The following is a 26174-nucleotide window of genomic DNA, read 5'->3' as shown; positions in this document are numbered from 1 at the left end:
GTTACAAGCAGAGGGACAGTGGAACACTAACATGGACGGTAAACTAGAATGAAATTAGATATTGAAATGTATTTCTTTCAGGCTTCCCATGAAATTTCACATTTACACAAACGATCGCATTGAAAGAAGTCAGCGGGGAAATGCGGGTGTCCGTAGAGACAGAACTTGCCACACGCTATAGCCTGCATAGTCACCATTCCCTCGGTTGGTCCAAATATTTACAGTTCATTGTTATGACTGCCAACACTGGCAACTACGGGATTGTTGTCTCAATTAGGACAGTAAACAGACTGTCTCTTTTTTCTTTAATGAAAAAAAACCTAAAATGTAATACTTCACAGTTTAGCATGTTTATTCATTCCAACGAGCTCAAAAATAATGGTGTGACATCTGTTCGAGAGGCACTGGTACCTCAGATTTTGGCTGCCTCCCCACCAAATTGGTTCTTTGTTTTTTTTGTGTTTTTTTTTTTTAAATAAAGAATAGAGGGAGGTGCTGTCATCAAAAAATCTTCTGGCATTTAAAGTATCTTATTTTTCTAGAAATAAGGATTTCAAGTCTGTTGCTGGTGATAAAAAAAAAAAAAATTAACAAGGAGACAAATGCAGAACATAGCAGCAGTTCCATGTTTTTTGCATGAATTGACTGACTCGCTGTATGTGTTTCCACACTGGTATCATTATTTAGGTGACTCCCCTGTCCCCTCTATATTTACCTGGATAAGCTGAACCCTGTATAAAACAGTAAAGATGTTTATGTAGGTGCTGAGTGCATCTGTTACAGCCTCAGATAAGCGTCAACTAATGGTAAAAAGAAAACAAACTTTATATAGGCTCTGGCTTGACAACCTTCTATTATGAAAGAAAGAAAACCACATTAAAATTTAAAATATACGTGGATAGAAGTTTACTTTGGAAGTTTATTTATCTAAAGCATAATTTGCACTACTGAATTATCATTCACTATATATTTTAGAATCTGGAAAATATAGTTCTTTTGCATTCATATAAATATAACCATCACAAGGGAAACGTAGCTTTACTTTCATTAGGAATGAAGATGCGTACTCAGTTATATTGAAAACATTTGAGAATGGTTTTTAATGATACTGAGATTTAAAAAACACAGCGTATTTGGTTTTCTAGAAAAGAACAATGTGACATTTCCACAGTAAATGTATTGCTGGTTTCTTGATAGTAAAGAGAACCAGGATGAAACACATATACGACCCAATTCAACCAATGACCATAAATGCTAAGTGTTAAGAGTTGATGAATATTGTGATTTTTAAGTTTTATTTATTAGGTGCAAATAAATTTGATCATCCAATACATACAAAAACTGTGTCAGGCTCTGAGAGGACTAGAAAATATTAACTGAAATTTTAACATGCATTTACTAAATACATGTAGATCATTATATTGTTGAAATTAATAGAAACGAATAAGAACATATAATCAGTATCTTACAATCATTGGTTGGGATGGGAATACTCTTTCCATCTTTATGAAATATTGAAAAGATAGAAAATCTTCAAGTGTTTTACCACCTTAAAAAACAGTAACAAACCCCATGCTGTTACTACTAGTAAGATAGGCTTTTTTGTTCATTTGTTTTTAAAGAAATTCTAGATGAGGTTATCTTTTTACAATATTTCTTCCCAAATGAATTTTATAGTCTTTCTTTTATATGCAAACTTCATTCACGCGGGCGATCCGTTAAGTCTGCTGCAGTAGTTGCAATTTATTCTGCAGAATATGTGAACAGACTCAAACATTCTGAAAAGCCATTATCATTTTTCTGTTTTTGTCTTCTGAGTTACTCTGTGCAGTCGATTATTGGAGGGGAAAAACCCGTGCTTCAAGTGAGTATCCGGTGCCAGTGGCAGACGTGTGCCAAACACCACTTACTACGTGTGGTCCCTGAGCCGCAGGCTGCCTGCCACCTTTGCAGAGAGTGAAACCAGACTGCGACCCGGGATTTCTCTGCAGAGGACTGGCTGCTTCCCAGTGAGCGTGAGTATGGAATATTTGCCCTTCACAAAAACAGTATTATATAAGCATACTAGCATACTGTCTCACGTCAGCTGCTATTTATTAAAATCAGAGTTTAGCCTTCGGGACGTACGGCTGTCTGGGGCTATCATAAGTCAATCAGTCATACAAATGGACTAGCCACAGGCTCAGGGTATCAGAAAACTGGGTAATGAAACTTTAGGATTACCTAGTGGGGTGGTTTTGGTTTCCCCCACCCCCACCCCCCACGATAATATTCAAACATTTCCAAGAATATAATCATCTATTTTATATACTATGAATTCTGTTGTCACTTGGATTGGTATTTAATAAACAATTACTACATAGCCTCTCATTTAAATTATCACCGAAATCAGCAATAACTTTAGTAAGACTGTGTTGAATGCCATATGGGAGGGGAAATAACGAAATGAAAACTGTTCACGTAAATGGAGCAGGAGTGGGGGAAAGTATTTCTTGACATGTGGCCTGTCACTTGGGAAAGGAAAAGGCCCATCGGATCCAAAATGCCAGCTTGGATATTCCTTTGCCACCCACTCCGCAGACAGACACACCACATGGCATTAAATGCTGTAACCTTTCCTGAAAAATGCCATTTGGCTGGGTCTGCGGTGGCGAGTGTGTAAGAACTCTTGGTCTCTCTGGAGTTTGTGATTTCAAGGGGAGGAATCCAGTAAGTAACACAGTCTGAATTTTGCCCTCCGATGTTTGGCACACATGATTGGTGAGAATAATGGAAATTTTGGCTGTTTTCACGCTGATGAATAATTATGCAACTCGAAAACATTCTGCAGAACATAATGCTATAGTCACATCCACTATTTGCAAAAGTCTCAAAGAATATGTAGGGTATTTATGAAAGCTTTCTTCCCTTGGCAAGTAGGAAAACAATCTTAACATTTTATTTATTCTTCAGAAATAGAATGCATATCCTATAAAACATTTTGTGCGCATGTTTCAAACTATTCCTTTTCTATAAATCTTTATATAACAGTAAACACATATTCTTCCATCTTCTAAACTTTTTGTATTCATGCGTTCTAAAAATATGAAGAAATTGTATTATCGGTAAAAATATTGGATATATTTGTCATTATAGTGTAACAAATGCAAAATACTTGAAAAAAATGTTATAAACAAAAAACTGTATATGCCAGCAACGAGACATATATTTCCTTCTTGTTTTTCATAAAAGAGTTCTAACTGGTTATCTGTCAAGAGAAAAACAATGTAATTTTGAAAAATACTTCATATCGTTCAGCTTTAAAAGATAACCATAACCCACGAAAATCACTCTGAATAGGTAGGACTTCTCCTACTGCCTACCGTTATGTGAAAAAGACTGCACCATCACGTGTGACAGACTGCCGCATGAAGACCTCGCAAGAGAAGCAAACTGATACCGCAAGCAGCCAGAACAACATAATTAAAATAGAATTCCAAGTTTATATTAATAGTCTCATAAGTTAATTAAATTCAAGATCAGCTGAACTTTCTATTTACGCCAGCTTAGGCGGCCTAGGAGGGAAGGAACTCTATTTCAGAGACATATGTGGCTCATTGTGCTTCTGCCATCCAGGTGCCGTTTCTGAGGGAGCACATGTGCACGGAACAGTTGGCAAAGGAGGAGAGAGATTGCTGTAGCTGTCTGCGCAGAGTCTCTCTCTAACGATACAAAATATGTCTGGAAAGAAAGCAAGACTTCTTTGTAAGATGACAAATTTCCCATGACTTTTCGTTCCTTCTTCGGCACTGGATGTGAGCTAAGCATGTTTCTGTAAATAAGGATGTACACTTTGGCTTCTGATGTACGCATGGAACAAAAACAGGTTCCATAATCTGCACGTGATGGAGTTATCCGCGTAGATGGGGTGAGACATCTGAAGGATTTGGGATCTGTTTCCCATTTTATCTAAACGCACCATGAACAGGTTGCCTGTGTAAGTAGAAGGATTTGTGAAAGCATTCGGTGGCATACATTACACTGCATTGCTAGGTTAAGGTTCTTTTCTTGATATACGACCAACTATTTAAAAAAATCTCTCTCCAAAAGGAAAATACTAACAGGAAGAACTCAAGATGTAAAAAAGCATTGCTCCCGAAAGGTCCTTTTATAAAATGTTTTCTTATAACGCATTGATGGCTGCTCGGCTAATTTTCATCAGGCTCCAGGTGAGGGTCCCCGTCTGTGGACAGTCTGAGATAAAAGAAAGCATAGAAAGCCAGGAGGAGGGCCAACAGAGCTGCGAGGACAAGACCAACTTCCTGAGGGAGAAAGAGAAAGACTTGAAATTGATAAAATGAGATTGGTTGATGTTATCAGTTTCATCAGATAAAATAACCACACAGTTCCAGTCTCGAATGAACATTTTGAAACTAATAATCACATTCATTTGAACACTTTTGCCGTTAAGAAGCATATTTTGACAATATCCATTTCAATGGCAAGTACATCAGTGGGTGTGTCATTCTGTATTATTTTTATTTTTTGTTTCACTAATAGTAAAATTAACATTTATACTTTTGAATATATTTTCATAGTTTGGATATCAAAATGTCGGGGACAAGAAGTGTTGTGTGTGCCTACAAAGTTTATCTGTTCTCTATTTGGTTATGTTTAATTTTATTTCTTGTTTCAATAAATGTATTAGTTATAACACTTAATCAGAGATCTTAAAAACAAACAAACTGATCATTTCTTTTCTAATGGGAAGAAACCATTGCAGCAGTATCTAGATTATGCCTCTTTAAGATCTTTATTGAATACTAGAGGCCCGGAGCACGAGTGATGGGGTCTCTCGGCCTGGCCTGTGCCCGCTCACAATCCGGGACCTCTCTGGTTTCAGCCAGATCCCTGCAGGCCTGGCCAAGGGAACCCAAGGGAATCCATGCACCGGGCCTCTAGTGTGCATGTAAGATCTTTGGTTAATCTCTTCCCGCTCTCCCCCTTCACCCTATCCTCTGAGATTGATCAGTCTGTTCCGTGTTTCTATTCCTGTGCATTAAGCATCCACCCCCGGTGGTCAGTGCATGTCCTAGCTACTAGTCAAATGGTCAAATGGTCTCTTAAGTTTATATACTGTATTTTCCAGCATATAAGACGACCGGGCGTATAAGACGACCCCCTAGTTTTACAGTTAAAACATAGGTTTAGGCCTATATTCGCTGTATAAGACTACCCCCCACTTCCGAGGCAACACCAGTTCTTTTTTTAATAGACCACCTCTCTGACTCTGGCCAATCTGAGCAGGCTTTTTTTCATTTCAAACGTCGTCTTATACGCCGGAAAATACGGTGTGTGTGTGTGTGTGTGTGTGTGTGTGTATATATATATATATATATATATATATATATATATATATATATATATATATATAATAGAGGCCCGATGCATAAAATTAGTGCAAAGGGCTCGGCCCTCGCATCTCTGACTACCTCAGCTGTCTCAGTCCTCGAAGCCCCAGCTGCCTTGTGGCCACAGCCCAGCCCACTGGTTGTTCCAGAAGGTCATTTGGAAGGTTGTTCTGTCGTCCAGTCTAATTAGTATATTAGCTCTTTATTATTATATATAGGACTAGAGGCCCAGTGCATGAGATTCATGCACTTATTTGGGGGGGGGGGGTCCCTCGGCCTGGCCGGTGCCCTCACAACCCAGGAGCCCTCGGGGGCAGTCGGACATCCTTAATGCTGCTGCGGAGGTGGGAGTCTCCCGCCACCAGCCCTGTGCTTGCCAGCCTTGAGCCCGGCTCAGGGCTTCTGGCTGAGTGGCACTCCTCCTGTGGAAGCACACTGACCACCAGGGGGCAGCTCCTGCACTGAGCGTCTGCTTCATGGTGGTCAGTGTGTGTCATAGTGACCGGTGGTTCCACCATTCGGTTGATTTGCATGTTAGCCTTTTATTATATAGGATACATGATTTTGTTGAACCTCTAATTTTTATACTCTAAATTCTATAGCTTATATAATGTGGTAGGACAAAACTGAACATTCAGCTCATGAAGCATGATACAGTATAATTTATCACAACTGTGAAGAATGGCCCTGGATTTTTCCGTGGTGATTGAATGTGGGTCATATTAATCAATAATGTTGAAATAGTAGTAAAAAAAAATTATTACATATAAATGGCAATATTCATACTATGTCTCAAAAAGTCTATAAAAATTTAAAATATATACACACCATCAAGGAATTTCCTCAACAGTAACAGATCACGTGGCTAAATACAAAAAAGAGCAAATGGTGCCAGCTCAGTATCCTAAAGGGCCTGCCAGTGCCTTCTAATTTTCACTCATTTCTCACACTCCTTCCTGGCATTATTTTACGAAGCAGTAATTTATTTGCACTCACATGAGTGCACTTTCCATTTCATTAGAATGCAAAAGCAATAATTCAGCATATGCCAACTAATAAATGTTAAAAACACTAAAATGAGTATGTTGCTGGTGAAAAGGGGTCATGAGAAAAGCATTTCGGGAACTACACGTCGGCGGGTGGATAAGGTGCAGTGTCAAGATTTACTGAAGCAAAAACAAACGGTGCCCTCAGCTCTGTTCTGTGCAAGTCCCGCCTCCGGGGTCTCAGACCCGCACCTGTGCTCCCCAAGCCCGGGAGGGCCGGGGCTCAGTAATGCCGAATTCTCTAGGTCTCATTTCTCCATCTGCTCACCCCCACCAGTGCTGCGCTCGGGGCTCAGCGTGGGCCACGTGAGCGCCAGAGAGAGCCAGCACATGAACAAGGGAAGGCACTGTGCTACTCCCAACGGCCTGTTACATTGCTTTTGGGAGAGAACAGGCCTTCTTTCAAACTCACCAATCTCCTTCCTAATCCCTCCCGGGTTTATGCTGGGTCCTCCTCTAACCAATCCTTCTATGGGTCTTCTGGGTTTCCTGCCCCTTATCCAATCAGATCCTCTTCTGAGGTTTCCCAGGATACACTCTGCCCTTTATGTGGCTATTCTGGCTACTATGGTGCATGCCTCAGAGTTTTGCCTCCTCATCTGGTTCCTGCTTCCTCCCCTGTGCCATCTTGGTTTCTACTGCCCATGTGCCCAGCAAAGAACTTCCCAGGAGGGAACTGGTCGTCCCTCAGGGAAACTGGAAAGCCAGTCCCTCCCCACCTACCCATTGGGGTATGGGCGGCTGTGCGGGAAGAGTATAGGGGAGGGAAGGTGTTAATCCTCTTGGCAGAGATTCAGCAATCCCTGGGGTATCTGAAGCTGTAACTTCCAGACTTAATGCTTAAGCATGGCCACTTTTGTGACCTTTTCTTTCATTCATGTCTAACTAGCTGCCTATGCTAACAAACATGGTTTATCATCAGCATGTAATGTTTACCTGATTGTCGAAATTATAAATCGACACCTTATACAGACTGTTAACGTCATAATTACATTTACTTAGATTTCCAAACTATAAGAATAAATACTAATAAAAGCCATGGGGTTGGAAGGTTCAGTGTTAACTATTTTTCTAAGATTTGATTTCTTTGCTCTGATATATAATGTCAAATGAAAGTGAATTTTTCTTTGCTACAGTTTGGAACGTTTTGGCATCTCCAAAGGGCATGGTAGCATCAGACAGGTTTCATTTATTTTCTTACAGCCACAGCTGTGCTCCCAGACCCATCTGGTTACTCAGCGACCAATTCCAAAAGGGTGTATAAACAAGTGGCACACAGCTGCAAAGCCTATCTGTTCCCTAGAGTGGACAACAAAAATACCCAACAGCAGTGCTGACCATTCACACGTATTTAACGCAAGAATAATTTTTGTGCTCTTGATTGGGGGCCATGATTCTCATCTCATTGATAACTGCCTCCAATTGGTGTTTTTTTAAATCTCATCTTGTCTTTCCAAATAACTCTATATCAACTCACTGTACATTTTCAGAATATCCAGAGGCATGGAAAAAGGTCTTAAGGGAAGGAAGCAGAGAACATTCACAGGATACAAGATCAGAGGACCCATTAATTCAATTAAGTCTATTCAATATATGGTGTGGGAGGTGGGGGTTAAAAAGTACTGGATGGGGAGGTATAGCAAATAATTTTTTTCATAATGTCCTATTCTTTTAAGAAGATATGCAATATAGGAACTGCATGTTTAGAGGGTTAAAACACAGTAAAGTTAGAAAATACTTCTTTCAGGAGGCTGGTAACACAACCATAACTTAGAAACCTGTAGGCATTTTTTGGATCCACCCCCCTGGCCATTTTTAGTTTTAAATCAGCAATACAAAAAAGAAAAAATAATAATAAAATGTTTCCAGCTGGCTCATCTGAAGGGGTTGTTAGAAGGATCTGGTTGACACTTGAATATTTTTGTTTATATAAAAGAGAAGTTTTTGATACTAAATTTTTTTTATTCTTTAATTATGATTACTAGTAGCCCGGTGCATGAATTTGTATACATTGAAAGAAATTTAATTAGAAGAAATATTTTAATATCACCTTTTGCCCTTTATAATAGAAGTGTCAACTAAATTCACCATTGACAATGGCAGATGGAAATACACACATGCAATTGGTGCAGTGAGAGCTTTATATGTATTGTGCATGCGTGAGTCAATGTAGCCTATTATAGATATAGATACCTTTCAACTAAGCATTTCAATAAACTAACTATTTATTTGATAAATTCAGCTTATCTTTTTCCTTCTAAATACTAGGAAACATAAGTATTTACATTCTATAAATATTTTTGGTGATTTTGTAATTTTTGAAATATAATCTTTTAATTGGACAGCAGCCATGTATTATAGCACATATATATTATGATGCAGATATATTTTAGATGGTACTCATTGCATTAGTGGGTCATATACTAGGACATTTTGTTTACATTGATAAGACATAAAGATAGCTTCTCAATAGAAATGAATCCTAAATTCTGACTTCCATATCACATCTTATTCTAAATCATGACTGTTTCCTCAAAACGTTTTCTATTTCTAAACATACACTTACAGAAAGCGCTAGACTCGCAGGGGTCTTCAAACTACGGCCCGCGGGCCACATGCAGCCCCCAGGGGAGTCTGATCCTGCCCGCCAGGTTTTTTGGGCAGTGAGCGCAGCCAAGGTGTTACAGTAGGAATTAGTAGTTCATATAGTCCGGCCCTCCAGCTCTCTGAGGGACCGTGATCTGGCCCCCACTTTAAAAAGTTTGAGGACCCCTGTGCTAGAGCCTCTGAAGTTAAGGACCCTATTGTAAAATTCTTTATATTTCCAGTTCATGATTTCTCAATAAATACTGATGACTTTACATGGTACTAAAATCTGGAAATGATTTTTTGTATACGTTCCTGTAAGATAATCACATTCTAATAATCTTTTCACAGGTTCTACATCATGGTACTTATAGTAATTTTTAAGTTAATAACAAAGAATTAAGATTTATACAATTTATATGTAAAGTATATTAACATTATGCAATGCTTTGGAAACTTTACAACAGTAATAATACTATCACATAACTCTATTGCCACAGCAAAACTGAGAACATTTTGTCATCTATAATGTAGTCACACAATGCAGACTTAGTTGAAATAGGAGATCATCAGGCCAATGACAAACATCCAAGGGAAGTCTTATATATACAAACCAGTAATAACACAAACACCTTTTCAATCTGCTAACGATTCATAAATGACTTCGATGGGCTAGGTTCAATGTTAAGTATTTTCCTTTTGACATTAACCTCTCCTAACAACACCGTGAAGCAAATGGCATAATGTGCACTTAGCAGTGTGCCAGCTTGAATTCAGCTGGACCATGGGAAGAGCAAGAGGCAAGAGGGATCTGGTCCTGCGCCTCTTTATTTTGTGTTCACAGTTGTCATTTCTGTGATTTTTCTATTCCATGCAGCTATTCATAGTTTCTGTAGATTTAAATTATCTTAAGACCATAACGATAATTCATCTTAAAGAATAAGTCATGAAGGGGTAAACTATTGAAAGATTATGGCCATCCTGTAACAACCAGATAAGAGTCAAACATGTTTGACGTTCATTAGTCCCTAGTTGCTTCTCTGACATTATCAATATGGATAAAATGACTCACTGGGGAAATTAATAGCATTAAATCGCAATGGCTAAAAGAAACTTTGCTGTTTAAAATCCTATGCTAAAATGACAATGTAATCAAACTTTGACAGGGCAAACTAATTGGTATGCCATATTTGAAATGTAAAACACCTCCACGGTTTTGATTCTAGAAAGTTTCATATTATTTAATGAGCTCTTTACATAAATTTGCAAGCAAAGTAAACAATGTTTAAAGTTAAGGCTTTTCTCCCATACGCTCATAAAGCAATATGACATGCTAGCTTATTTTTAAAAAGTTATGTTCTGATGTCAGAAACTCTTATGCACATACTTCAAATTGTAAATGAAATCCAAGGAAAATTTTTCTCATAAATAGATAAACAAATTCCCCATTGCTTTTTAAAAAGACAAGTAATTGCACTATAAGGTAGACTCATCTCACACTGGGAACATAGTTATTTCCTTAAGCTAAAACAACAACAAAGGTTATAAGAACAGCCCAGCCTGGCGGCCCAGTTGGTTGGAACATCTTCCCATACAATAAAAGATTGGGGTTTCATTCCCAGTCAGGGCACATACCTAGGTTTCAGATTTGATCCCCATTGGGGTGCATACAGGAGGCAACAGATCAATGTTTCTCTCTTTCTCTCTCTCTCTCTCTCTCTCTCTCTCTCTCTCTGTCTGTCTTCCCCTCTCTCTAAAATCAGTAAACATATACTTGGGTGAGGACTAAAAAAAATTATAAGAGCAAATACAAAGAAGGCTGTGTTTGAGAAAGTGGCATATATTTGTAGATAAATGGCTGCAGTATTTCTCAAATTTTACGTTACGGTTGTTCATTGTATTGTGCCACATGTGGAGTGAGCTGCTCCAATATTTTCTAAAAATAAAAATGACTTTTGTAATGTACTCATTACAAAAGACAACCATCAGGTAACTAATTGTAAAAGAAAAACTAAGCACTACTTTTAGAAAGGTTATGTTATGGAAATAATTTTAAAAATTAAAGAAATTTCTAATCAAATTAGAAGAAAACTTCAAAAGATGAATCATCTCTCTTTTACACAAAAAGGCAATCCACTCTTTTATTTTCATTAAAAACGGACACAGCACTAACTGAGGAGACTGTATTATAAAAACATATCGCATCACACGGCAATGCTTGATCAAAATCTGCAATCAGGAGTAAAAAGCAGCAGTGTTTCATCATCATAGCAAATTCTGGAAGACAACCAAATATATCATCTGGCAGTTCAACAGCTGTTCCAGCTTGGTATTAATACCTTGGCATTTGCTATAAGCTATAACTTTGAAAAATTGATTTTTCATCTGCCAGATAAAACCCAAAATCTCCTTTTAACATTTTAACATTTAAATAAAATATATGTACTAGTGATTCTAATTTGACACACTTGACAGTAAAGCCACCAAATTAATTTTTCTATTAATAGTTTAATTTGAGTATAAATACTTGGCAAAGAATTGACATGAGTAATAATGGAAATGTAATTTTGCTGAATTTCATTGTGCTAGCACAATGGATTAATATCTCCTAATATCATCCCCAGTCGCTTTTTTTGAGAGATCAAGTTTGGGAACATGATTAGAATTCCATCATAGAGAGTACTGACAACAATAACAATTCAAAGAGTAAATTTATATATATTAACGATCTAAGAATATAGAATTAAAACTGAAATTTAAACAACTGTCAAATGAAATTTACTGAAAATGAGAATTTTTTATTTAGGCTACAAATCACTGAAATGTGTAGTTAGTAGTTGGAAAAATAAATTGCAACTTTAAGTATAACTGGTTCTTGCAAGTGACACAGTGTTTTATTGGGTCGGCAGCTAAGTAATTGCGGGTTTCACACATATATGGCTTCAGTTGAATTTTTAGGTTGGCAGACGTAGTACAAATGTAAAACACATTTTGTTATTTGATAGTTGGCTATTCAGCTGTTAATCAGTAAAAAAAGTTTTTTGATCTGTTTTGTAGTTTTTGTTTGGCGTTCGTTGAAAAATGGAAAATCAAAAGGAACATTTTCGTCATATTTTGCTTTTTTATTTCCTCAAAGGGAAAAACGCATGGCAAGCTCATAAAAAGTTATGTGCTGTTTATGGTGATGAAGCCTTAAAAGAACGGCAGTGTCAAAATTGGTTTGCCAAATTTTGTTCTGGTGATTTTTCACTCAAAGATGAAAAACGCTCTGGTCGTCCAGTTGAAGTTGATGACGCCCTAATCAAAGCAATAATCAATTCGGACTGTCACAGTACAACACGTGAGATTGCAGAGAAGCTTCATGTATCACATACATGCATTGAAAATCTCTTAAAACAACTTGGCTATGTTCAAAAACTCGATACATGGGTTCCTCACGAACTGAAAGAATCACAGTTAATGCAACGCATTAGCAGCTGCGATTTGCTAAAGAAACGTAATGAAAATGATCCATTTTTAAAACGACTGATAACTGGCGATGAAAAATGGGTTGTTTACAACAATATCAAGCAGAAAAGATCGTGGAGCAGGCCAGGTGAACCAACTCAAACAACATCAAAAGCTGATATTCATCAAAAGAAGGTTTTGTTATCAGTTTGGTGGGATTACAAAGGAATTGTCTACTTTGAACTCTTACCACCCAACCGAATGATCAATTCTGATGTCTACATTGAACAACTACCGAAATTAAACAATGCAGTTGAAGAAAAGTGGCCCGAATTGACAAATCGAAAAGGTGTTGTATTCCATCATGACAATGCAAGGCCACACACATCTTTGGTCACTCGGCAAAAATTAATGGAGCTTGGTTGGGATGTTTTGCCACATCCACCATATAGTCCTGACCTTGCACCATCTGATTACTTTTTGTTTCGATCTTTACAAAACGCCTTGAATGGTAAAAATTTTAATAATGATGATGATGTCAAATCGTACCTGATTCAGTTTTTTGCTAATAAAAACCAGAAGTTTTTTGAACGTGGGATTATGATGCTGCCTGAAAGATGGCAAAAGGTCATTGATCAAAATGGGCAATACATTACAGAATAAAGTTATTTAGTTCCATGAAAAAATTGTCTTTGATTTTCTTCAAAAAATCCGCAATCACTTAGTTGCCGACCCAATATTTTAAGACTGGTAAAATCTCAGGATAAGAAGGATGTTTCCCATTAAGTAAATTCTTTATAAAAACCTTCGATTCTGGCATTCGACTTCGATTTTGAAATGTCATAAAACATTTAGAACTCAACATTTATGCAATCCAGTGTTAGAAAATAAAGTGGCACGAATATAGCACATTTTAAAGTAATCAAATATAGGTACCTTAATGCCTAGTGCTGTTTTCTTTGCTTCTGCTTTTAATTTGGTTGCTCGTAAAATAGGTTTGGTTTTTTTATAATCCTGTTTACCTAAAAGAAATAATTCAGACAATGAGTTATGCTTATATATACTTCAAGTTTAACAGCCATCTGAAATGTCAAAGAATGTTTAAATAGAGTAAAATTGGGACACAGTTGCAAAGTAGTTCATAGTTATGGAAACCATAAACTTGTCTCCCTAAGATCAACTTTTCCTCCTCCTTTACTTTTTCAGGAAGAAGATTTGACAGGCATCTTTGATTTGCTGAGCAGTGATTACAAAAAAAGACAAAAACTTCTTTTAGAGAATAAGATGTTTAAAGCACAGAGAGTAAACCTGGTGGAAACATTTGGAAACAAATGTGTAAATAAATGAGTATACATAAGGTCCCATTAAGAGATAAAGCTAACTTTGACTTCATAACTGAAGAATAACATTCACTATAAATTTACTATTTATATTATATATTTGATATTCTTTATTATCTTATTATGGATGTTTTAAGTATTGAAGTAATTAACTTGAGAAATATTGTCAAGGTTTTCTAAGTAAGAAACTCAAAAAGATAAATAACTTTTAGTCACTGGATCTTTTAGAGAACAGAACATATGAATTTAACTTTTGGTTCTTTTAATAGAAGACAGAATAAATATGGCCAGATAAAATATATGGGATAGCTACATTTAGATATTAGTTTCAATTTTCTCTACCACACATTTCACAGCCAAAAATGAAAACTTAGTGCCACCAAATATCTTTTTTTTTGTACCATCTCATGAGCCCACTGAATAATAAAAGCTATCAGTCTGTAAAGAAAATAGATTTAACAACAGCAACAACAACAAAAGCACTGACTAGAATGATATGGATTTTTGTTAACCACACTCTTAACTGGGTCAAATGAGTCTCAAACATCATAGTATGTTATTCTGAGTGGGACTTAACATTTGACCATATAATCCCTTCAGCTCTTTTATATTGTTATTCGGCCTTGTTGTTTCCATCTTAGTACTCTCTTCCCTTTCTGTGATCAGTTCTTTCCAAAAATCACCTCTTTTTTTCCTTTAATTTCCACATCTTCCACACACTAAAATAAATTTGAAAGCAGTTGATCTAAACTAAAATACATCATGAACATGCAATGCATGATATATTTCTTAAAGTATCTGTGTGGGAGAGTAGAGAGGATGAGCAAAAAAAAAAAAAAAAAAAGAAAGAAAGAAAAAACTCAACGATACTAGTATGGACAACAGCATGGTGACTGCAGGGGAAAGGGGTGAGAGGGGAGGATGGAGGAGGGCGCAGGGGAGAGAGTGGTGATGGATGGAGACTTGACTTGGGGTGATGAACACACAACACAGTGTAGAGATGATGTGGAACTGTGCACCTGAAACCGGCATGACGTTGCTAGTTAGTGTCCTTCCCAATAAATTCAATAAAAAGGAAAAAAATAAACATGTAACTAAATAAAATTTTAAAAAATTAGCGATGGCAGAGAGGAGTCAAACGGATGGGAGCGCTGAAGAAATGCTCTAGTTGTGTCCATTAGACACATTAACGTGTTTGTTTGGCTGGAGGCCTGTTTTTCAAAAAGAATAATATTCACTCTGATTTCACATCTGGATAGTCAAACTGTTCATGCCATCATTCCTGCTGAGATATGAAGCTTTCCAGAACAACGAAAATGGTGACACATCAACTGTCTCTGACACTCACGGTTACAAAGCAAGTTTCTAATGAGAATCTTCAAATAAGTTTAACAGATTATAGATTTGAGGTTAAGCAGGCATTCTGTTCTATCTCATATTGCCCTATAATAATCTCTAGGTGCAAGGGGGGAAATAAGCAAATGAAAAAAGATTATATTAACCGGCACACTTTCATACACATATGCAATATTCTGGATGGTGTGTCTGCCATAAAGCACACTCAAATATACCTCAAAGAGTAAATGTTAAAGTGAGAATTTATCACTCTACTTCACATCCCATATAACCATTGGTAAAATGTGTTCTATTCCGATTCAAATCCTATAATCTCAGAGAATAATATTGCAGATGTATGTTACATTTAACATGAACATTTGAGACTGTATTATAAGTAGATGATTTTTAAAATGATTGTACATCTGGCACTGCTCCACATAGTGAATCTGTCATGAATTCAGTATTCTCCTTGCTGACTACGAAATCCAAAAGTATATACTGCAACACATGGTTTCAGTCTGCTCAGTGAAAACATTTACAGCAGCCATCTATTAAGTTATTTATAACTAAAACCAGATCTTTCCATTATATCCAAAGAGGTTTTCAACATGTTATTTTTGTTATGGCTTCAAGAAGGAAACCACCTGGCCCCTATGGCTCCGTTGGTTGGAGCGTTGTCCTGTGCACAGAAAGGTCATGGGTTCAATGCCTGGTTTGGGCACATGTGGGAGGCAACTGATCAATGTTCCAATGTTTCTCTCTCACACTGATGTCTGTCTGTCTCTGTCTCCCTTCCTCTCTCCTTACCTCCCTCCCTTTCTCTTCTCCTTCTCCTTCCTCCTTCCTCTCTTTCTAAAATCAATAAAAATATATATCCTCATGAGGATTAAAAAAAATAAAGGATGCGATATGTTCACGATTGTAAAATATATATCATACAGAAGGCCCCATCTTCTTCTAAGTACATTTAGAAAATATGCACTTACACAATCTAGATTTTAGCTATAGATGGTTTCTTAATTACATTGTGTCTGGTTTTGGTTATATTAATAATGCAACAACCAAACTAGCTATTGAGCAATTGTTCATTACATTTTATCTGAGGGAAAACCTAGATAATCCAAGCCAATGAAGCCCATTGGGGCAACTCTGCAAATCACATCTCCCTAAATTTTTTTCTTGCTGCTATTAATCTAATTTGTTGGTGTTAGTGTTTGTTTATTTAATTACTTTTTATTAATCTAATTTGTTTGTGTTAGTGTTTGTTTGTTTATTTAATTACTTTTATGGTCTGATTCTGTAACGTTTATATTCTTTGTCATATACAGGCTCGTAGTTTAATTTTCATCTGATGGACCGATAGTTTTCAAAAATGCCTTGAATAGTAAGTCTTCTGGCTTCACTGAGGGGCTGTGTGTGTTATGGGGCGTGGGAGATGGGTATACATTTCCTGGATCTGATGGGAGTTTATAGATCTGCCTTAGCCTTCACTTCCCACTTGCTTCCTCAAGATCATCAAGAGAGGAGATTATAGCCCTTTATCTTTCTTGGACAAGGTATAGCTGTGCATAGCCTTCTGACTTTCTATGCTTCCCAGGAATGTCTGTCAAAGATTTTTAAAGACTCTATGGACATCTTATTACCCAGTTTTTGTTTGTCTGTTTGTTTTAGGTTTTTTTAGGTCAGTCACAGACTAGCCCCAACTAGTAATGCTGACTCAGGTACCCTGTTTCCCCGAAAATAAGACATCCCCTGAAAATAAGACCTAGCACAACTTTGGGAGAAAAAATTAATATAAGACACTGTCTTATTTTCGGGAAAACAGGGTAGTTGTAATGTTAAATACCCACACTCATTGTTTTGCTCAAATGACATGGGAAAAGGGATTTTCACAAAGACTGAGCTCTAAATCAGCTCAAATAAAGACATTCTGAGAATGGGCTTCTCAGGGGCTGCCAGGCAGGCCAGACAGTGACAGTCCTCGGAGGATTTCTGCCTTCTCCAGCGCCTGCAGGATGTGGTTTTTCACAACCACTACAGTTGCAAGAGGAAGGAGAGGAAAATGGAATTACAAGTTAAACGAAACAAAGCACAGTATTCTTATTGAAATTCAGCTGTTTTTCTTGAATAAACATTCTATGGATTGTTATAAGACTTTTGTTAATTTCCAAATATCTGAAAAAGTTGTTTTTAAGAATTAGCTCCCCTGTTCGTTTTGCTTTTATAAAGCACAGCGTTCAGAAATAAAGATTTAGATTACTCACTAAAAGCAAAAGGCTCATCAAACCAAGATCCTTAATAGAGACAAGATCTGGAATGAGTATTGGAGGAGACAGGTATAAATTACAACCACAATGACCAACCAGAGAACTGATGATAACCTGAACCTATATTTATTTTCTTGCTCCTAGAGTGTAATGCCAGTTTCCCCACACAGCCCATTATTTTGTAAAATCAGCATTATCAAATTTTAAAAAATATTTCTTCTTCTTCCTTTAGGCTGGGTCATTGGAAAAAAGAAAAGAAGGAAAGAAGGAAGGGAGGGAAGGAGAAAAGGAAGGAAAGTAAGGAGGGAGGGAGGAAGAGTATCACTAAGTATCATTCCAGATCCTGACCTTACAGAACAGCAGTCCCAGGACTGGTTGGGAAACACTGGGTAATTGTTGAGGTTCTTCTTAGATCCTCTTCGGGTTTATCCTATATATTAAAATGTTAATATGCCAATCGACCAAACAGGGGAACAACCAGTCACTATGACATGCACTGACCACCAGGGGGCAAACACTCAACGCAGGAGCTGCCCCCTGGTGCTCAGCCAGAAGCCAGTCTGACAGCAAGTGAGTGCAGTGGTGGCGGCAGAGCAGCGCTAAGGATGTCCCACTGCAGGCTTAGGCCTGCTCCCCCTAAGCCACATGTGTCAAACACAAGGCCCGCGGGCCAAATCCAGCCCGCCAGGCCTTGCAATGTGGCCCGCACCGCGCTGTCATCACTGCACTCCGCTGTCAGTTTATGACATTGTCAGTTTATGACTGTTCAGTAAACCATTCGGCCCGCGATTTAGGCTGGATTTTAGATTTTGGCCCCTTCTCTGATTGAGTTCGACACCCCTATCCTAAGCCATCAGTTAACATCCCCCAAGGGCTTCTGGACTGCAAAAGGGCACGGGCTGGGCTGAGGGAACACTCCCCCTCCCCCGCCCTGAGTACACAAATGTCGTGCACCAGGCCTCTAGTTTTCATGATAAAAGAAAGACAAAAATCCAAATTGAGATAACATGAAAATGAGGGAGAGGAAGGGAAAAGAGGAGAGAGAGATGTAGATTAACTGGTTACTGACTGATTCCAGGAGTTAAACATAGGAGTTTAGTTGCCATTGACATGAATTCAAGTCTTGACTGACTATGCAGAATTTTCTCTTTCCACCACCAGCTTCTATTTCTTGCTTCACTCTGGAATCATGGCTATATCCAGCTCTGGCTCACACCCCTTTAAAACTAAGACCAAAGTGTAATGGATACTTTTCCTTGGAATCATTTTAATTATTCTTATACCCAAAACGATTATCAAATTTCTTCCAATTACAGAAGACTAAGATAATGTGTCTAGTTCCCACTGCAACCAACTTTAACAAATCAAAGTAGTCTGTCTCTAATTGTTCCTGTTAAACATAGATTGAAAAGATATACTTGAAAACTCATTGTACATAATCAACAGAATTTTCAGCTTCAAGTCCTAAACAGGGAGTATGAGAATCAACTAAAAGCAAAATCATAACTAAAAAGAAAACACTGATGCATAAGAATTTTCAAATTATGCCTGGATTTTTTTATAGCAAAGATGATACTACCCATGTTCATGTTTTTTATTTATATATACTTTGCAGACATTCATGAAGTATCTGCTTTTCAAACAATATTTTAACATGCCATTTTCAGTAATAATTTCTAATAAGTAGGTATTATCTGTGTTAAAAGTCCTTTCTGATTCAGTATAATTAATATATTTAACTTTAGCATAGGCACTGTTTCTATAAAGAACCACAAGTAGCTATAAAAACATACAGTTAATAAAGACATAAATAAGTTTCTACCTTAATATTATCATTTACTATCCGAATGTTACACTTAGAAAAGGACAGAATAATTTATATGGTCCATTTGATGCAAAGTCAAAACCTATGCTTACGTCATTATTTGATATTTAATGCAATACTCACTTACACCTATGCCACTGCTTAATTGCTTTTTGAATTTGCTTCTCGGTTCCTTAGCTTTGCCCACATATAAGACTGCCTCTTTGCCCTTGGTTGGTATTGCTACCTAAGTTCATTATCATGTGAGTATCTGGTTATTGTTCTATAAATGTTCATCTTTCAGAAGGCCAGTCTTTTTTCCTTCTCGTCAGTGGACTTTATGCTAACCACACTCATTATCATCCTGTGGCAGGAGTGCTCTTCCTCTGCCTTAGCTGCTTTAAAAATTAATGCACGGTTATTTTCTGAATACTACATAAGCTGCTTATGAGTACATTATGCTATCAAGCAAGCACATGCAGAAAAGCTTGCTAAACTGTTATTCTTTCAATGAAAATACAGCTGGTTCTGCTTCACAGGCACATCTTTTCACCTGCAAATGGACTGCTCCTATGCTTATTCCTCAATTCATTGTCTTTTATTTGTGTCTGGAAATCTTTAATTGCCTTTAATTAGAAAAAAGTAAACTCAGTGCCTTCATCTTGCAAATACATTCAATCATAATTCTGCTTGGGATGAATACCAAGTTCTATTCACTGCCTGATCCCTATAACAAAAATATATAATTTATTGTCCATTTATATAGACCACACCAATTAAGATACAATAGAAAAGCAGAGATGAGTCAAAATATTTGAAAAAAAATGCAGTCTAAATTCAATTGCTCAAAGAAATTACTGGAAGATGAGTTATTTACTGGATGCCATAAATATTGAGAAAAAAATAAAATTTGGTAATCAACAGTAAAAACTTTTCTATTTCCTTCAACATTTTTAGAATAGTTTCCCATCAACTGCTCCAAATCCCTACCCCCTTCCTGAAAAAGCAAAACACTATTTGGCATCTAATTTTTTCATGTTACCAAAATTACTTACGAAAGGGCAGTACAATTTGGCATATAAAGTAATTTCTCAACTGCCATATGAACACAATTTTAGTTACTACATTAAAAACTACAAATAGCCCAGCCCTTGTGACTCAGTGGTTCATATCAACCTATGAACCAGAATGTTAGGGTTCAATCCGGTCAGGGCACATGGCCGGGCTGTGGGCTCGGTCCTCAGTAGGGGGCGTGCAGGAGGCAGCCTACCAATGATTCTCTCTCATCATTGATGTTTCTATCTCTCTCTACCTTTCCCTTCCTCTCTGAAATCAATAAAATTATGTTAAAATAAATAAGCAATAAAAATAACTGTAGAAAACTCATTACAAAAGCAAGGGTCGATAGTCTTTCTTACGGAGTCCTATAGCAAACTCGGTAGCTATGTCAATAAACAAAGGTAGCTACAAGATGAGTAAAATCATAAATGGCATGGTCACAGGCAAAAAATAATGAAAATGTTAGTCAAGTTGATAAAAATAATAAAACCAGAAACACAATAAAAAATTCATAGTATACTTTTATTGTCAGCAACATACAAAATGATGCCACATAGTCACTTAAAATAAAGGGGGGGATGTTATCTATAGAAGTAAAACCTGCAAAAATTATTTTTCTCAAAATTATTTAGACATACCTGGGCAGATGAGAGGAAGCTGGTAAATTAATGCTTATAAATAAAAATCTCATGCAGACTTTTTAATATTATGTTACAGAGGCAACTCAAGTTAATAATTTTTCAATGCTTGGTCAGAACAGCTTAATATTAGTCATGCATTGCAAAGGATACACCCTCACTTAATACCACATTAAAGTACTAAGAAAAAGTGCCATGCTTTAGTTTGCTACTAAGGTAAAGCAACAAGTTGCTCATGAGATATAAATTACTTTCCAAAATAACCACATTAAAAATGCTAACCAAGCAACAACCTATTATGTACACAGGAAAATGTAACTAAGTGGAAGATGATATAAAATATATCAACGTTTACTTGGCACTTAGCCAAAACATGTTCGCACTGCAACCTCTCGTTTATCCTTCAGTTATTTAGAAGGTTTTTTATTAACTTTTTTTAATTAAAAAAAAAAAAAGAGCGGAATAGAAAGAAATGTGAAAGAGAGAGGAGATTAGGTAAGAAATTACCTTTTTTTGCTTCTGACTACTAGTTTATCACAATTTATTCAGAGTTGTGGTTGTAGTATATTGATTCTTTAAAATTGAGGGTCTTGTTTGTAACTAGTATGTAATTCTTTATAAATACTCCACACATCCTTGAAAAGAATGGGTAGAAAATCCTACATAAAGTATAGTCTAAAACAGATAAGATTCTTATCTTCCTATTCTGGTGAGTGGCAGTCCACCATTTTACTAAGGTAAAGGTTTAATGGAGAATTTGGAGATTATCAAATTATTACCATTAATAAACAAGAGAGTTACAAGTTGTTATATGGATAAAAACCATTTAATAGATGATAATATTAAAAACACTGCCTATATAAAAGCTTCTAAGCCTTAAGAATAAACATATTTTTTGCTTTTATTAAATTAATAAAAACTATAAAAGCTTTGAAAAAATTATAGTTACACAAAATGTATTTCTCCAGTGGTAGGCAGGACTGCACATTTTTGCTCCTTAAAAACTCTCTATGGTCTTTTATTAACCATATTCTGTATGTTATATGTATTAGGGGAAAGTTATTTTCTTAATACAATATATAATTGCTTTTTTTTTCTTTATCTTAATTTGCAGAAATGAATCAAAGGGAAATTTACTGCTTACCAATTTGCTTTCTGTACTGATCAACAGGCATCTTTATAGTGGAGGCATCTTTTCTACCCATCTTTAATCTCCAAAATGCCTTCTGCAAAAAAAAAAAAAAAAAATTATGATAAAATCCTAAAAAATCAAAAGCACTGGAATAATTTATTCCATAAAATTAATTTTTAAAGCATTGGGTAAAAGTGCCTTTGACTTATTCCCATTAGATATTAATAAGGAATACAAAATTATTTCAAATACATTATCAAGGATACAAATGCTGATAATTAAATTTCCCAATCATTTGTTCTTAGAACACTCATTTTATCAAGAACTATCAATGCTCAATTAAACCACACAGAGAGGGCACTGTCTGTAAAGGTGAAAATAAAGTAGTTCTGTATTTATCCACATGCTTTGCAGCTGTAGGCATGCGCTGGACAGTGTGATTCTTTCCAATTACCTACTACACACCAAGACTAACGTTTGAATCCCAGGTTCTTAAATTTTATTTTATAAAACATGACGTAGGTAACAAAAGTACATGAATTTGAATGCTAGTTCTGCCTCTTCTTCAGTAAACAGTTTAAACTACAACCGTTTACTAACATTCTTATCCTTACTACATTATAAGCCCTGTTTGATTCAATCCACCACATATCTTTCAAATCCTATTATTTTTATTGAGTTTAAATATTGTGGCAGAGACAAGCTACTCTCCAAAATCCACATTCTCCTTTTCTTCCTGGCACAGAGCTAACGTATTCCTCGCCTCAGTTCAAACATGTGACTGAGTTGTTGTTAACGGAGTATGGATGGATGTGTCACTTGCAGACCTGAGCATTCAAGATCTCCCTCGTAGAGTCCTGAGTTTTCCTTCCCCGTCTACTTAGCTAGAATGGAAATGATCCCCGGACAAATCCTAAGGGCACATTTACAGGAGCACAGAGCCTGGGTCAGCCTGGGCTGGAGGGCAGTTCTAACCTGCTCACAGTGCTCTACTGGAAACGGAGTGAACTTCTATTCTGGTTGAGCACATGACATACATTGGTGGGGTCTTATTACAGACCTAACAGTTCCTGAGTGGCCTGTAGGCTGTTCTGCTTCTAGTAAGGATGCTGCTAGATAAAGAGGAGATCTGACAACAACTGACCTGTATTTAAGCAAGGGAATCCAGAACCAAGTAAGAGAATAATGAGGCTGGAAAAGCCAACTTCTAACAGCCAAATACTAGGAAATAAAAGTGAAAAAGCTGTTGAAGAACAAAGGCCTATTAAGACTTCTTAGTTAAAAAAGAGACAGAGAGACAAAGAGTGGGTTAAGGATATTCCTGTCTCACCTTATCCTATCCCTTCAGATCACCTGGAAGCAGCCGCTCCTGGGCGGAAGGAGGAAAGAACGGAAGTGCTGAAGTGCAGAAAGGAGGAAGACAAGAGAACCATGTCTAGGACAGAAGTTGCAGTGTGACTACTGGTACATGGAACTAAGCAGAAAGGCCAAGAAGGCTTTTAAAATCTGAGGAAACTGTATTTACAAGGAAACCAGATTCTGTCTAAAATAAGCTGTGAGTGAAAAACCAATCTCGCTCAAACAAGGCAAGCATTGCACACCTGTAGCATCCACTTCACACCTGACCAGGAAGGAGAACCGTTCAGAAGGCAGAGCCATGGAGAACAACAGACAAGAAAATTTTCCTTAAAAAAAAACAACACCAGAATTAGGGTCTAAGTGTAAACACCAGCTCAAAATGGTCCTATCTTACTTAACAAGACACTGAGTAGCTTTTCAGACAACAGACCCAAACCGCAGGTCATGCAGCCGACGCATGCAAAGAGGAGAGAACTTTGACCTCCAGCTGCACGCGGAACCCAAGTCTCCCCCAATCTCCTCCCCACCCCCCAACACCGAGCCCTTTCAGAAGCAAAGGGCCTTTTTCCAGGAAGATGGGTGCTGATGCGCCTTTACCATAAATGGCTCAGCTCCAAGATCCTCCCCATTACAGCCTGTCCCACCAGCCCTGTCCAGCTGACTCGTTGGAGCGTCGTCCCCTATACCAAAAGGTTGTGGGTTCGATTCCCAGTCTGGGCACAAGCCCCTAGATTGCAGATTCAATCCTAGGTCAGGGCACATACAGCAAGCATCTAGAGGATGTTTCTCTCTCACATCGATTCTCTCTCCCCCCCCCCCACTCCTTTCTATAAAATCAATAAAAGCATATCTTTGGGTGAAGATAAAAACAAAACACAAACCTACCCCGCCAGCATTTCCACACACCTGCTCCCCTTAGCCCCTAGAAACTCCCCTGAATGCCTGACTGGGAAGCTCAGGCTTTTGAACCACGGCTTTCCCGTTCTCCTTGCTTAGAGCTCTGCAGATAAAGTGACTAATTTCTCCACTGAAATTCGCCATGTTTAGTGTTTGGCTCTTGCAGTGCTGAGTAGACAAACTCTCGGTTCTGTAACACAAGCAAATAACTTCTACTGTCAGTATAATGGGCCTTCTTAGTGGTCTCCTGTGCAGCAGGTTTCAGCCTCAGGATGGATCAAGGACTCCTGTGCGTTTCCATTCTTCTCTTTCAAAACAGCAGTAATTATTGGAGGGAAGATGCAGTCATCCTCTGCTTTACCGTTATTTATTAGGGGACTAGTGGCCTGGTGCATGGATTCATGCACATTGGCAGGAAATTAATTAGAAGAAATATTTTAATACTGCTACTCGCCCTTTCTTTATAATAGAAGTCTCAACCAAATTCACCACCAACAATGACAGATCAAAACACTGGCACCAGTGAGAGCTTTATATGTGTCACACATGCACGAGTCTATATCTATATATATATATATAATAAACTTGGTTAATTAGACCTGCTTTCTGATGTAGCTAAACTTATTCCAGCCCAGTGAAGCACCCCAACTTCTCTTTCAGGTAATTGTCAGCAACACAGCAGTAAATATTAACACAAAGCATATTATTATTGTAGATCATGCAGGGAGAACAAAGGGTAAAATATGTAACTGCAGCAGTGTTTGACTATATTCTGGGCAGTGAGAAAACCTGAAGTCATTTTCAAGGTCCACCATTTCTTAATTCTTCTCAGTCAGGTCAAGTTTCTAAGCTTTTTAAATCTCCGTTTTCCAGCTAATGAAAAGAAAATGGGATTCCACTGAGTCTCCTATCTACCTACTCCAGGACTTCTGTGAGGATCCAATGAGATGAGGTACAGAAAATGCTTCACGGACATTTGGTTCAAGTGTGAAATGCTTGCACTTGGCTGTGAAGAAACTGCGAGGAGGATAGTTGTTGCGAGGGAGAGGAAGCAGGGCATTGCTATGTGATGTCACTACCCGGATGGAGGGAAGGACACTTAGCGTATGAGCCTTTTATATATATAGATTGGTGAGACTGGAAAAGAGTAGGTAAATTTCATAGTCTGTAAACCTCAATGAGCCGCATTCCATTTTGAGAGGGGAGACTGCACTGGCTTTAGATCCTTGACTTTCTCCTGGATGCGACAGATGGGAACTTTAGGATTTCCCTTCGGGGAAGGCAGGAAGGAGGATGTGCTATTTCATGACAAGAAAGACAGACTACAGGGAAAACTGTTGGCTTCTCAATGAAGTGCAATTTAGTTTTGCTTTTCACCTTTATAGAATAACTTAAATTTTTACTAAGTATTAAGGTTCTCTCTTTTGTTTACTGAGCACACTGGACCACATTTTTCAGACTCTTTTGATGCTAGCTGTGGGCATGTGACTGAGTTTCAGCGAATGAAATATGAGTAAACTGTTGAAACCGGTTTGGCTCAGTGATTAGAGCGTCGGTCTGCGGACTAAAGGGTCCCAGGTTCGATTCCCATCAAGGGCATTGTACATTGGTTGCGGGCACATCCCCAGTGGGGGGTGTGCAGGAGGCAGCTGGTGAATGTTTCTCTCATCGATGTTTCTAGCTCTCTATCCCTCTCCCTTCCTCTCTGTAAAAAAAAAATCAATAAAATATATTTTTTTAAAAAAGAAAGAAATATGAGTAAACTAATGTCTGCAACTTCTAGAACTAACCTATTAGAACTTTCCATACGTTACTCATTCATCTGGCTAAAATGGAGGTAGCCTCTAGAGTGACAAATGTGATGAAGATGG

At 37.5% G+C, this 26174-nt stretch overlaps 1 protein-coding gene across 4 annotated transcripts in view; it reads right to left on the bottom strand.

Moving 5' to 3' along the window:
• Positions 1–1261: 1261 nt before the first annotated feature.
• TRIQK (triple QxxK/R motif containing) overlaps positions 1262–26174 on the bottom strand; it is a 37414-nt gene continuing 12501 nt past the window's right edge. For all 4 annotated transcript variants that reach the window (XM_084864767.1, XM_084864770.1, XM_084864768.1 and 1 more), the window contains 3 exons: positions 22060–22141; positions 13406–13491; positions 1262–4301 (listed from right to left, as the gene is read on the bottom strand). In XM_084864767.1, coding sequence (XP_084720893.1) covers positions 4188–4301; positions 13406–13491; positions 22060–22120 — 261 coding nt within the window. In that variant the 5' untranslated portion in view covers positions 22121–22141 and the 3' untranslated portion in view covers positions 1262–4187. The remainder of the gene's footprint in view (positions 4302–13405; positions 13492–22059; positions 22142–26174) is intronic.

This window comes from Pipistrellus hanaki (genome assembly GCF_964339955.1).
Source record: "Pipistrellus hanaki genome assembly, chromosome: 17".
Lineage (NCBI taxonomy): Eukaryota > Metazoa > Chordata > Mammalia > Chiroptera > Vespertilionidae > Pipistrellus > Pipistrellus hanaki.
This window is presented reverse-complemented; position numbering and strand designations above follow the sequence as displayed.